We start from the raw sequence: 14,394 nt of genomic DNA, 5'->3' as shown, positions 1-14,394 counted from the left end.
GCAAAAGCAGTAAATGCCACATTTCTCATTACACACAGAAGTGATTTTTTTTTTTCTGACTTAAAACCAAGTATGGTAGTGGCAGTCAAAAGAGAAGAATGCACTGAATATTTCTATTTGACACAATCAACAATATTCCAGAAGGCATTATCAGTAATGACATGAGAGACACAGGTGGTAACGAAAAGAGGAAAAGCTTAGTGCCAGCTGACAGAGCTACGCAGGGATTCTGGCAGGACAGGTCTACCCCAGGTCTTGGCGGCCCATGGCCAGCACCCATCTCTCTGTCCTGGGGAAGGGGCCACCACCTGGTATCTGTGGGAGGGATAGTCGCTGCCCTCACATCGCACATCCCAGTCAGACCCCAGTTGGGCCCATGCTTTACCTGAGCTGCACATTCTTGGTCCAGCTTTTCTCTGCACCATGGCTCAGGAAAAAGGATATATACCCGAGATAATCTGAAAGAGTTGTTTCTTTTGGAGGGGAGAAAACCTAGAAACATGCAATTCAAGCAAAAGACCCATGAAGATCGCAAATTGGCTCTTTGTCCACTCATGAAGAAACCCATGTTCTCAGTTATTCGCAGATGCCACAGCCTGTATGGATACGAGGCTTCCACGGTCATCAATACCGTGCTTGCGAAGTATTGCAAGATATCCCCACTTCAAATTTGTAATGAGAATGTGTGTGTGTGTGTGACCCACTGATGATCACACACCTCTCCTGTACAACTGCTGCACACATCTTTAAGTGCGTCGGCTTGCCCCGAAACGCATCCATTTCCTGACATATGAAAAATATTAGAGGGAATCTTGCCTTATATAAGGGTTACCCTTTCAGAGAAAGACTCAAACTTCAACTTTCTTTATAAAATAGAAAGTGTTCGGAAATAAAAAACCCCTCACACTTTAAAGGTTTAACTGCTGTGAAACATTAGCTTTCAGGAGATTCCAAATGGAGACGTGATCCATTCAGAAAGACTTCTGACATCCATCAAGTCACAGGTTTAGCCAATTTTAGGTACAACTGATTTTAAAGGGATTAAAAAATAGGAAGATAAATGTTATGGAAAGCCATCAAGAAAGAACAGGCAGCAGAATCAAGCACAGTCTCCTGCTGCTTCTGCCTCATCTCAAAAATTTTAAATTTGAGCAATCTGGCACCATCAAGTTCACTGAAAGTTTTAAGTTTCTATTGGTGCTGTTTGGTAAAACTTCAGTATTATGGCCTTAGTGCTTGCTTAACAATTTTACATACGTTTCAGATTATAAAACCACAGCTAGTTACTCTTTTACAAAATTGCTGACCCAGTCAGAGCAGAAACATTACAAAATGTTATCTCAGATAAAAGAGGTTTGAAGATTTAAAAAAAAAAAAAAAGTTAGGACACAGATTATTCATAAATTTTTTAAAAGCATTGCTTCCATCTTAGTCTATTTTACATTAAATATTTATTTTACATCCTCTTGTAAAAGCCATTTGTTTCAAATGGTATCCATTTTTAAAACAACTCTGTTTTAAGAAGAAATGCTAAAATTAGCATGGACATTTCCCAAAATGGATTTTAGACATTTAAATATAAGCGAATTTATAGTCTGCTGCAGACATTCTCATGAACTCATTCAAGTTTAAATGTTGATTCACTTTGAAAAAACATTACTAGAGGATTGAACCCTGATTCAACAGGGTTTTTTTTCCCTTTTGGAGGATGAAGGAGGATGGACCTCACTTGTTAGAAATCGTAACAATTACATCATATGCACATTCAGTACTGCCTTCTACCTTTACAGAAGTAGTTACGTATTGAAAAACTTATACGTTGCTGTATCACCTCCTTCAAAGATTATTTTCACTTAAGGTTCAGTATTTATATAAAGATCTTCTACTTTAAATTGGCTACATGAGGAGGGAAGCACAGCTAAAGTGCATTTTATGATTCCCTACACAGGTATTCCAGTTCACATGCGGAAGTCACTGAAATTACTGAAGTCCCATAAAGCAACACCTCACTCATAATATTAAATACATCTAAGTAATTTTAAAGCAGAATAGAATAGCATACACAATAATACAACATATATACACTACAGAACGTCTTTTAACCAATAACAAAATCAAAATAATAATACTATCATTATTCTAATTAATTACTTAAAATACACACAAAACTGATGACTTAGTTTCAGTATGAATACTACTGCTCAGTCCCAACTCAGCCAGAAAGATTGTAAAGTTGCATAACACTTTCTGTAGCAAGATAAAACTTCCTGTCAACAGCCATTCATCAGGTGGGGAATGCAGAGGGGTTCCTTAGCTGTTGAGACCATTCCATAAATAAGAAATTAACATGTGTGTCAAGAACACTCACTAAGAAAAGCTGTTTGTAGAATAATGAATAATGTCGCTCAAGGATGAGGACAAGGGTTGTATCAAAACTGTTAAAATTGTTAGCTAATCTAGCTAAAGAATATCAATTTTGGGGTAAATTAGCCTATGGTTTTTAGTATACTCAGCTCTTGTTAGGCTACCATCAAGAAGCCTCTTAATGTTAAAAAAAAAAAAAGTCTCTTGTCTCAAGTAACTTTTATTAAGCTTCACTTACCAGGAGCTTACAGTATGTCTTCCCACTAATCTGCAAGTAATTTAACACGCAAATAAGAATTTCAAAATTTGTAGTACCATGTTTGGCAATTCCAAAAGCACTTCCAAGAAAATTATTCTAGAAATCAGAAATAACCCCCTGCCTCCAAAACCAATGACACATCAAAACTGAAAATTGTGTCCAGTGACTTTGGGTGCCCTATTGAGTTTTATGTCTACACAATCAGGTTATCAACTTTCCCTCTCAAAAGACAGTCTGAAAATGATTCTGGTAACATTTGTTAAGGATTTACCTTTGGGATGAACACCACAAACAATCAAATAAGTTGAGAACAGTTATTCTCTCTACAAAGAAGTCTGAATATTGCATAAATGAACAGGACAAGAAGTCCAAAGGAACTTGCCTGTGGACTGTATGATGCAGGATTACCATAGCAAGAAATATTATAACTAAATTTTCAACACACGTGTGATGAAGGTGAAGCACTGCAACCTCATTCCAAAATTCACTTAATCGAAGTTGCATTAAAAATTTTTGTGGCTTATAGAGAAGTGCTGAGCACAGCTAATGTTTATTTCTGAAGGATAAGGATGAAAGGATTTATCCTGCACCAGCTACCAGCACAACTGGTGCAAGTGAATATCTTGTTGATGTTGCACATGAAAGAGCATGTTTCATAGACCTAACTAGCGGTACTATATTTGAATAGACATGTTTTTGCTTGCTCTCAGTTCAATCCAAACTAACAAGCAGGCAAGATCTTTCCAATTTTGTGATAACACAAGAGGAGGGATGAAACATAAGTCTGCAAGAATCGTTAATGATTACCTTAAATTATTTTTGTTTTCAGAAGGAGATACACATTTTTCTACTCTCTGACCACATAAAAAGATATTTCATAAGTAATAGCATTTCTTTTTTGTCTGTTAAGCACAGGGTTTTTTTAGACCACTAAGGGGTCTCAAAGATTCAAGCACTCATTCTGTAGTTTGAGAACCATAAGAAACCTGTTCTGCACTGCCTGTCTAAATTAGTACAGCTTATTACAGAACTTAAAAATGTAAATACTAAGAACAATCTTAAAGTGCCAGCAGCTACAATGTCCTGTTGTATTACTTGTGCTTACCTGTCCCTGTACAAATTTTCTTGAAAGATTTTACAAGAACTATTGACAGCTTTTCAAAGAGTTGCCATTTAGAAGGTAGAATAATAGTAAACCTGACACATTAAACAAATCTTAGCAGTACATTCTACTACAGGGTGCCATAAAAGTTCTCTTAGCTCCTCAAAAGCCCTTCATAACAGTGAAATAATTTCTATCTAGTCATAACACATTAAACTCCAAAACACTTGTAGAGAAAGTTTTTCACTTAGAGGGGAAGAAGTTTTTCACTTCTAGAGGGGAAAAAAAAAAACCTGCAGAATTATTTAATTACCTGCTCGTATCAAGTAAGGTTAACTGAAAAGCACAGCTGCTTTCTTGAAGAAAAAATAAGGCTCTAAACCATAAAGGTATCAGAGATAATAGGGTCACTTGAAATGTAAACACTACTTACACCTGCCACAGGATAGTGTGAGAGCAGAGTAGCTATTAAATCATCTTAACTCTTGAAAGCTGCTTCCTGGATTTATGCCACAGAAAACTAGTCTGCTGAGACACACACTCTTGACCTCAGATTGTTTCTGGAACAAGACTTCTGTTATGTGTAAACTCCTTATCTTTGCTATGCCTGTAACTGGTCTGCTAAGAGTAACAGAATATACCCCCTTTCCCTTAAACTGTATCTAGTAAATGTATCCTCAAATCAAGGTGGAAAAATAACTGCACGTTTAAAAAGATAGGTCCTGGTAATATCAAGCCAAACATATTAACTCAGACTTAAGAAAGGTTTTCTTAAACATGGTTATTAACAGAAAATGCCTTTTACAAGATGGCATGAAATACCTCTGCCATTACTGTTATTGCCTTACTTCCAACTCCTTCCTTTGTTATTATTTTCATTCACTGCAGCTCAAAGAGTCTGGCATCAAGTTAAGAACATTAGGTGTTCTTAAAAATGTTATTTTAAGATGTTATTCCTCTTCTGTAAACTGACATTTGTTATTTTAAAGTAAGGTCTTGCAGCTTAAGTAAAGAGCAGTACCTTTATTTAGTCTGCCCACAATTACAGTTTACCACCATCTCTACCCATTTCTGTTTTAGAGGACGAAAGTTACGAAACAAGTAGCCTGTGCTTAATGTTTCTAAGCTAAAAACTGTCCCTCTGGTTATGTACCACACTTTCCCAGCCACCATAAATAGAATACAGAGCTTGAGAAGCTCTGACTCTATTTTCCCCTTTAGCATATGGCCCTCTTTCCATTAGTATTTCATCCCAAAACTTCCAGAAAACAGAAGTATCCAGTACTGACAATACCAAGAAACCTTTGCTTTTGTGTTGGCAGCAAAATGATGCCTTCTACAGCATCAAACCAATCAACATTAGTTTGTGCGGGCTTCAGAGTCACCCGTCTGTGCTGGCTCTTAAAGGTTTGGTGCTTCACATTATAGGTGAACTGAATTAACAGCTTGCTGCCTCTCCTTGAATCAACACACTTCTGGAATGGTTTCAAATTCCTAGAACACCTTTTCAAGTCAACAGAAAAACAATTCTGAAGACGGGACAGAAACAGTTTCAGGTCTTAAAACTCTTACAATATCTAATGCCTGTAAGAAAACATCCACAAGTCAGCAATGAAATCTAATCCTATACAGAGCTTTTTTTACTGCTTGCAGCCAACAATTCCATTTCTCTCCTTGTAACACTTTAATACCAGAACTAAAACCAAAACCCAAAAATTCCACATACCCGTTTTAATCATAATAGCTTATAAATAATGACGTCATAAACAGAGCTGTAAGTTCACATAAATTTATCCTCTAAAACACTCAGTCTAAAGAATCTCTTTTGATGAACCTCAGAGAAGATAACTATATGAGTCATAAACTGTACTTATATGCCTTTCTCTTTTGTACAGGAAAGGAAAAACTTCTTGTTCCTACTTTGGAACAGTTTCCACTGATAAAAGTTAAAATATATGCTATCCCTCCTTTTCCCCATTTCACCAATAATAAAAAAAAAATTAAAATAATTTAAAAAAACCCACACAAAACACCAATTTTCTTACAAATATATAGGATACTACAAATATATGTAATTTCCAAAAATAATTCCTACTTATGTGTCAAAGTGTGTTCCTATATGAAACTTTAGATAAGTGATAATCCTACTGGAATACATTTTTCTTGTCAGATACCTCTTAGTAGTGGGTTGGACAAGACAATCTCCAGAGGTCCCTTCCAGCCCTAACCATTCTGTGATTCTGTGATTGATTGTTTAACCTCTGTATAACCAGCCCTCTCTCACACCGAGATGCTTATACCAAAGAGTGAAAGGTAACCGAATGAAAGGTAAGGGTGCATGGCTAAGAGCAAGGTGAGGACAGTGCGATCTCCTCATCTTCTCCTTCTAACAGCTGTTACGTCGACTCAGTTGATCATGAAACAGAAGCCTTGACTCCAGGTTGATTTATTCTTTGGTTGTGGGTAAGACGGGTATTTTCCACAGTCAGCAATACAAGTGCTTAAATCGCTTCAAGCAGCCTGAACCCCCTGCGTTCCCCCCCAGTATCTTGTCTAACTACAGTGCTGTGTGAGCTGAAGCACTCCTGCGAGCGTGCTATAAAACAGACTGGGGAAGTGATCCGCTGCACGTTCCCATGTCATTCTTCATGGTTGAGGCATTGCAGCTGTTCATGCTGCTGCACAGCAAACCACTTCAGCTGAATGTCTGCTTCTCCTTAACCCCTGCCTGCAAAACACACATATACTTTTTCTGGGTCACCTCCCTGAGAAAAGCAAGAGAAGGAAATGAAGGAGGAAACAGCTTAAATTTGCATTGAAGGTGTAACTGCAGAAAGTCACAGCAGTGGTTTCACCACAGCTCAACCCCATCTAAATTGGCATTGCTGCAGTCTTCACCGCTCAGACTCGCATTTGCTCTTTCTCTCTCTGCTCAGCACCAGCACACATCCATCTGTGTGGCAAATTCATTTGGCTGCTCAACTGCTGAGAGCTTTCTTACATTTTCCTTTGTCAGAACTGTCAGATTTTCTGCTGGCTTAACATAGTTAACCAGGTGTCAGTACAAGAGGGAAAGCAGTAGCAAACTGAAAGGAACAGAGCAAGAGCAGGACTGCAACAGTAACAAACAGCTTTAATCACTTTAACTGTGACTTGTTAGACCACATTATGAGAAAATGCGACAGCAACCTAAATCAACTCTTGTCAGCTAGAAACTACTGCTATAATGGCTCTCTGGTGTTCTGAAGCAGTAAGAGCCAGTACTGCTGCGAATTACTTCTTAGTAAATCTACAGACAGTCTTCTAGAATTTTGCAAATGTTCATTAAGTCTCAGAGCGTTCTATGTGAAAGGTGAATAAAGAAGATTTTAACACTGGATCTCCTTAGGTTGTACCTCTGGATTCACTAAGTAGCATCCATGAATCTTCATCCCAATCAACTTCCTTTTCAAGTCAGCAAGAAATTGTAGCCTGGATGAACTATCTAATTTTGCTGACACTAATGCAGTGCTATTTTTGTTGCTAAATGCAGGATCCTGAGTCAAGTGATGAAAACTAACAGGATTCCACGTTTTAACTGACTACAGATTGCAGAATGTACAGTCTACCATGGAACTAGAAGCACTGTTATCTGTTCACTCTCAGTATTTAAAGTGCATGAGCATGCTCACAAGGACACTAAACTTCTAGAAAACAAAACCAAATATCTACCTCATCACCCCTGTTCCCTGAGTTTTGATTCTGCAGAACTTGACATCATTTATGCTGAGAAATTACTTACCTACAGCAATCATTTTTTTCAAGCCTACAATCTTAGAAGTGAGGTTTCCTTAGAAAGCTTCATAATTTTTTATATTTTTTTTTTTCTGTGACACAACTGAAATAAGTTTTTATTAGCATGCACAAAGACAAAAATGGTGCAGGTCATCTGCTATTTATTGGTTTTCTTCTTAGAATTTCATTATGGCCATGAAACTTTGATTCTTTTTAGTGATACTGGTTGCACTTGAGGAAACACAGATCTTTTACCTCAAGGAAAAAAAGACATTAAGCAAACACAAAACTGCCACAAACTTACTCTCTAGTTCTTCTTTCTCAAAGTTTGTGTTGATAGTAGAGCTGATTTTGCCCATATCCACAACAGCTTCTTCATCGTGACCCTGAGGAAACAAGACACAAGTATAAATTAAAACTAAATAGAACTATTTTTTCTAAATTCCTAAGTATTTTCTGCAGTTCTGAAGCTGTTTAAAGTTTTCTAAAGTAACACATTTTCACACCTTCGAAACTGAGAAAGAAAACGTCACTGAAAATCTACCCATCCAGTTACTCGAGAAAATATTTCCTTGTATTGAAGGAAAAACAGAGTAAATAAACAGATATGCTAAATATCATGCAATTTCCTTTTGCAATGCTCTTCATGTCATCACATCAAGGATCAGGATATACATTTCAGGAGTGCAATATTATTTTAGTTTTACATTCAACAGCAATGAATCTACTTCGATAAAATAACACGTAACTTTTTATAAATTTGCCAAAGTTAACATGCAGAAATCTCGAAACATTTGCTTCAACGGCAATTCGTTTGTGAGATTTTCCATCACAAGCAAGAAGCTTATGTGAACCAGAGGTTATACAAAGGGGTGGCAAGAGAATTACATTACACAACGTGGGGGGTCTCTCCTAGAACAACAGATTTGGAGAGATCAAATTAACTGTTTCTCTCAGGTTTCAACAGAAAGCTTGTTAACCACCCCCTTATCTAAAGCACATTTTTATGCACAAAGTTAGAAAACAGCAGTTGCAAGACTATCAGTTCAGATTCCATTACTACTGAAACCATACCACTCATAACACAAAAGCACAGTATTTGAAATAGATACAGGCTCAAGAATGAGTCTTTTCTGTGACTGTGTCCTGTAATCATATTTCGCACATCAAAGCAGACCTTTAAACACTGCAGTTTGCTCAGTCTCGACAAAAATAAACCTTAAAATAACTGAGCAGTAGAAATCTCATCATCTCATCTCAGCTTTGACATCAAAACACCATTAAAGGGGCTTTTCTCCGAATGTTTGCTCTCCTTAGAATACAGTCCACTTTTAACAGCTCACAAACTACAGCCTCCTGTCAGAACTGGCTCTCCAAACGAACTGCTGCCTACCCTAAGAGTAATGCTTTACTTTACATCTAACCATGTATAAGGGCAGGCTAGAGGATGCTATTCCTTTTCTTTCCGCTCCCTTGGGCACACATTTTTTTTCCTTAAGTCAGATGTATCAATTGTGAAGTCAAATAGAAAGAGCTGAAGCAATGGATTTTATTAAAAAACAAACAAACAAACAAACAAACAAAAAGCAACACCACACACAACCACCAATGCAGCAAGTTTCCCATTGGATCAGTTCACCAAACTGACTTTCTTGTGGCCATACAACAGAGACATACACCACAAATAAATCTGTTTGACCACCACTTCGGGCAGCAGCCCACTGGTGCATTTACATTGATCAACATGAGATCTGTGATCATGGGTTCATAAGGAAAAAATGGAAGCCTATACCAAGAGTCTTGTAAGGACTGGGAACCCTAATGGTGTTGATATTCACCTAAACATTGATCTTAGAATTACTCAATAGTGCAATGCTTTAAATACAGAAAAGGTTTGTCATCGCAGAGGGAAGTGATAAGGATAAAAAACGACACCTGTGTAACAGCTGTAACTTAAAACATACTGTAGCAACCCCCACCAAAAAGAAAAAAAAAAAAAAAAAAAACACACATAACTCCTTTGTCTTTCTAAAATAGATACTTATTATAGTGTATTGTGCGGGCACACACACACAAATCCAAATCTTTGTTTGACTACTGAAGAAAGTAGGCTAGAGGATATGAAGATGACAAATGGCACAGATAAGAAAAAATTCAGATGAGGCTTAAAAAAAATTGGTTAAAAAGAGTTAAAACACATAAAAAATAAAATCAGTTGGCACTATGTAAGTAAGCAAGATAGAAAAGGAAAGAGTGGCATATGGCAGAATAAACTTCCAAAAACTAAATAAAGGTCAATTCTGAGCTGTGTCCCTAACAGTGGGGTTTTCAAGAAGGGCATTACAAAGCAATACAACTTTGTCACTACTGACTACACTACTGCATTGCAAAAGCAGAGTTTTGTATGCATGCCAGAAAAATCAAAACTCCTACACACTCCAGACAGCTACAATTAAAAAATTCAGGTGATTAAACCAAAGTCATGTCTGATGTCTGAAAACGTTACAAGGACCTACTAATAAAGAAGTGACAGAAATTTAGAAAATGTCATGGTAATAATGGGCAGGGTACATTCCTGTCTCCTGCACACCAAAACGAAATTGAAGAGCCCTCCAGAAGATGCTTTCATAATGTAATTGGCCTCTCATCTGATAACCACTCAGGAGGTAGGGAAAAAACACAGTTACAAAGTAAGCCTTGGCTTTTATCTTTACTGAAGATGTATTTTCCAACACAACATGCATAAACCCAATAGCAAAAAGATGTCTCTAAGCAGCAGCATTCAAAAGCTTAAGTTACCAGTCTTTTGAGGCACCATATAAGTACAGTAAAATATTTAACTGCATTGGTAAGGCCGTGACACTACCACGGAGGAGTCAAGCATACCTACTTTCCAATTTATCTCAGTGATACAGAAATAGAAAATTATAGGACTGTGGTACACTCTGGTTCACAGAAACAGATGTACAAACAAACCCTGTACATTACTAGAAAACTCAAAATAGAGATGGAAACAGATGAAATATTACAAATCCTCTACATTATCCCAAGTGTCTTATAATTTGAGAGAGGAAAAAAAAACAAACACCTAATACTAGGAAAACTGCTATCAAAACCTCTTTTACAATTAACTTTACAGCTACAGCCATAGACTGCTGAAATACCTAGTACCTAACTTCCCCCAGCACCACCACCCTTAACAGTACTTTTAGGACACCTGGAAGCTTGCCAAGCACAGTTTTTTGAACAATAAAGGAAGACAAAGTTTTCCCCTCTATTATACAGACTACTGCATACTGGTAGAAAATTACACACATACTGTGGAAAATGCACATGCAGAAAATATTTCATATCCAAATAACATTTTGAAACTATACTTGCTGTATGCCTTATACCATGCTATCAATATTTATCACCCCTTGCTTTAGTAACAGAGGTACTTTGCCAACCTTATACATACAGGAGCAGCCTTCAAAACCACATCATGTGAAAGTAACATGTCTTTTGAGATTAGATTACAGGAAGGCATGCATGCCCTTGCAAACTGTTCCATCACTATCTCGAAGTACTCAACATATGCAAAGACTCTTCCAAGAATAAACCATTAGCAGCCACAAATATCATGCACGAAGAAAGAATATCATTTACAGCCTTTGTTTGGAAAAAACACAAAGCATCGTTTTACCATAACCATTTATGATGCCAATAGCAAATCCCACTTTAAGATATTTTTGCTTTAGGTCAGGTAAAAAACTCAAAATATTCATTTACACTATAAAACTAATTCCAAGCTACAACCTTTTCCTGGCTAAAAATAAAGTCTGTAGGGCATAGGCTTCCAGTAATTATAGAAGATCTACCATGTCAGTTTAAGACACAAAAGTGAGAGAAAACTCTTTCAGTTGCTGAATGGTCCCCCCATGGTCCCACTCTAAAATTCATCAACTTCCCCTTTTTAGGCATGGAGAATCACTGCATCTTAGCACAAGCATTCCTCTGCCGTTTACCATCCATCTAATGTGAAACTTTATGTACACCCACAGATGCACAGAAAATGGGTGATCAAGACAAGCCAAGTAAAATTTAAGACTAACTTGGAACATATGTAACTTCTCTTTTCAGTCAAGAGACCGAACAATTGAAAAGGGGAAAAACCAACACAATCAGCAACCAGTGTGCCTCAGAGAGAGAGCAAGCCTTCACCTTTGGTTGGCTTTTTCACAAGGAGATGGTCATTTATAAAAACAGAATGAATCCAGAGTACTTCAAGGAGAGAAAAAACACAATACAAACACACCACAACCCTAGTACATTGTATTAAAATACACTAAATATACTTCTTCCTAACACCAAATTTGTGGATACTCACAAATGTACTGAAAAAAAACCCTTCCAATAAAACCTTCATCTTAAGCCAAAGGTGCCTACAAATACTACTTGTGTTTTCAGCCTTCCAACTGTCCCAGTATGAAAATGAAACCCCTTTTCAACTATTGTACACCAGACAAGACTTTCTTTGCTCTAGCAGAATCCCAGTAGGATTCCTCTTGCCACCTCTGATTTTCAAATGCCTTTTCTCAGTCCAGGAGAAAGAGTAATTCCCCTTTCATTGCAGACAAGCACCCAGGAATTGTTCAAAAATCTGTCTTCATTTAGTACAGCACACTTTTCATACCTAAAATATTAACACTAGTTGCTTTTCAAAAGTTGTATTTAAAAAAAGTCAATCCTAAATTGCATGAATCATTAAGGAAGGCATTTAAGTTTGCAAGAATTAAGTTGTCAACTTCCAGCAGCATGTGTTAGTTACTGTCCAGTGGACCAGCACAGATATGACGCACAGAATATTAATCTAAAGGAAACTTTCCATGGTCATCTGTACAAGCTCTTCTCGCCTAACCTTATGCAGTCACATACAGATCACAGATGACAGACTTCAGACAGGCACCCTGCCAAAAGGGCATTACTGAACAACCCCTTCCAAGACATACAACTTGCTAGCAACACATTTTTAAGGTACTTGAAATGTAGGTCAATCAATTCATTCTGGCAACAGACAGTAATAATACAAATGGCTGATACAGTTAACTGTAAACCTTTGAAATGCAGGAGTAATACAATAATTGTGTTAAGAAGAATTCGAGCTCAACATCTAAAACCATTACTTAGCTACATCGATGTTCATTTGCTCCATTTACATCCCCTCAGCCCAAAGTTCTTCCCCAGAGTTGAGGAACTACTTGCTGCACCAGAAGACAACTCTAGTCCTCATGGGAATGAGTCAGGCACAGGTAAGGACACAAACCACCTCCCTCCCCCCAAAACATTACATTACAACTTTCTTGCTACAAGTAACCTTCACTGCAACATTTATTTAAGTAGATGCAAATGCTAAAAAAAAAAAAAAAAAAATCACAACACACAACAACAGGCAGATGTTCATATCTAGTTTTTGCCTTACACATCTGTCCCAGCCCAAGAGTTCAAAACTTCTGCTTTTGAGACTATTCTACTACAACTGCCCACACCATCACAGCGAACATTCGTATTGCTCTATAACTAATGATATTCCATCCTCTCTGGCTTGAAGAGAAGGCAAATACTTGCCCCTCCTCCTTCCCACAAAAAGCCATGGATACAGCTCTGCCTTTGTAAAGACATCAGATCTGGCAGATGGGATTTAGCTCTCAGGCTGGAATGTGGCACCAACAAACAATTCCTCTTCAAAACACAAGCACATGCTGCTCACAGACCCAACTGGTAAACCTACGTAACAGGCACTGTAGATTTACATACTAAGATCGAGAGTATATGAGAATTTTTGCACCGTACACTTCGCTCTTAATACTTTATTCTATATTTTTTCATCATTATACATAGGAGCAGTGACACTGGATCAAACCATCCAACCCCGCACTGTCTTCAAGAGGACACAATAAGTAGAGGCCTACACCAGCTTCCCAATAAAATTAGAAACCAATGTAAACAGATTGCAAAATAGTGGCTTGACCTAGACCGAGGAAGCATAGGCCAAGCAGTATTTTTGTTGTATCATCAGCCCTTACTTTGTTGGATCTGCATTCAGAAAACAGATGATAGCCATCAAGGTTCTAGTAACAAAAAATTAAATTCAATACAGAAAAAATACCAACATTGCTCTGCTTGAAAAACACAGGTATAGCTGGAAAAATAAATTTAAACATTTATTTTGGCCACATATCTCAAAGATAACTAAAGAGGAACTACAAAACCTGATTTTGCAACTGTGTTCCAGATATGTGTAGGTACATATATAAAATATGTTAAAACTACCTTTTTTTTATAGATAGATGGACACACATATAAAACTCATTGACCTTGTCACATAGCTACCAAAATACATTGTCCAGAATAATTAAGAATCAGTAGGGTAATTCATGATTCATTTTCACAGCAGCATTTCCTAAGTGGGTTGTTTCAGAAGCCTGCATTTCTGTTCTAAGGTCACATAATGCTACATTTAGTCAAGAAATAAAATACATCTCTGATTTACAGAATGCACATACATCTCCTAATTTTGTAGGACTCTAAGTCTACTGCTGTCAGCAACCATGGAAGCGGTAAGAAAAGAAAACAGAAAATCCATATATTTGTTAATGCTGCCTGTGACTACTGTAGGCAGAGTTCAATGACAATCATTCTACCTCCGGCAAACATCAGCACTAAGTCTATGCTATGGCTCTCCACTGCTACAGAGCATCACGTAGCCTTAGTAAATTAGGAAGGGGTTTTTGACATGGTTCACCTGCCAAGTGACTAACAGCAGGACTTGGTAAGTTCTAAATATATTGTTTTACTTCTCTGTCAGTTTGATTCTGCTTTTAAACCAGAGGTAAGATGAGCCTATGGTGGGCAG

General features: G+C 37.4%; 1 protein-coding gene across 8 annotated transcripts in view; it reads right to left on the bottom strand.

Moving 5' to 3' along the window:
- SLC4A7 (solute carrier family 4 member 7) overlaps nucleotides 1-14,394 on the bottom strand; it is a 95,548-nt gene that overhangs the window by 49,656 nt on the left and 31,498 nt on the right. For all 8 annotated transcript variants that reach the window (XM_082046729.1, XM_082046725.1, XM_082046728.1 and 5 more), the window contains exon 2: nucleotides 7,804-7,885. In XM_082046729.1, the coding sequence (XP_081902855.1) occupies nucleotides 7,804-7,885 (82 nt within the window). The remainder of the gene's footprint in view (nucleotides 1-7,803; nucleotides 7,886-14,394) is intronic.

Source organism: Streptopelia decaocto, assembly GCF_964273445.1.
Source record: "Streptopelia decaocto genome assembly, chromosome: 2".
In the NCBI taxonomy this organism is placed as follows: Eukaryota; Metazoa; Chordata; class Aves; order Columbiformes; family Columbidae; genus Streptopelia; species Streptopelia decaocto.
The sequence above is the reverse complement of the archived record's forward strand: the minus strand, read 5'-3'. Positions and strand labels throughout refer to the sequence as shown.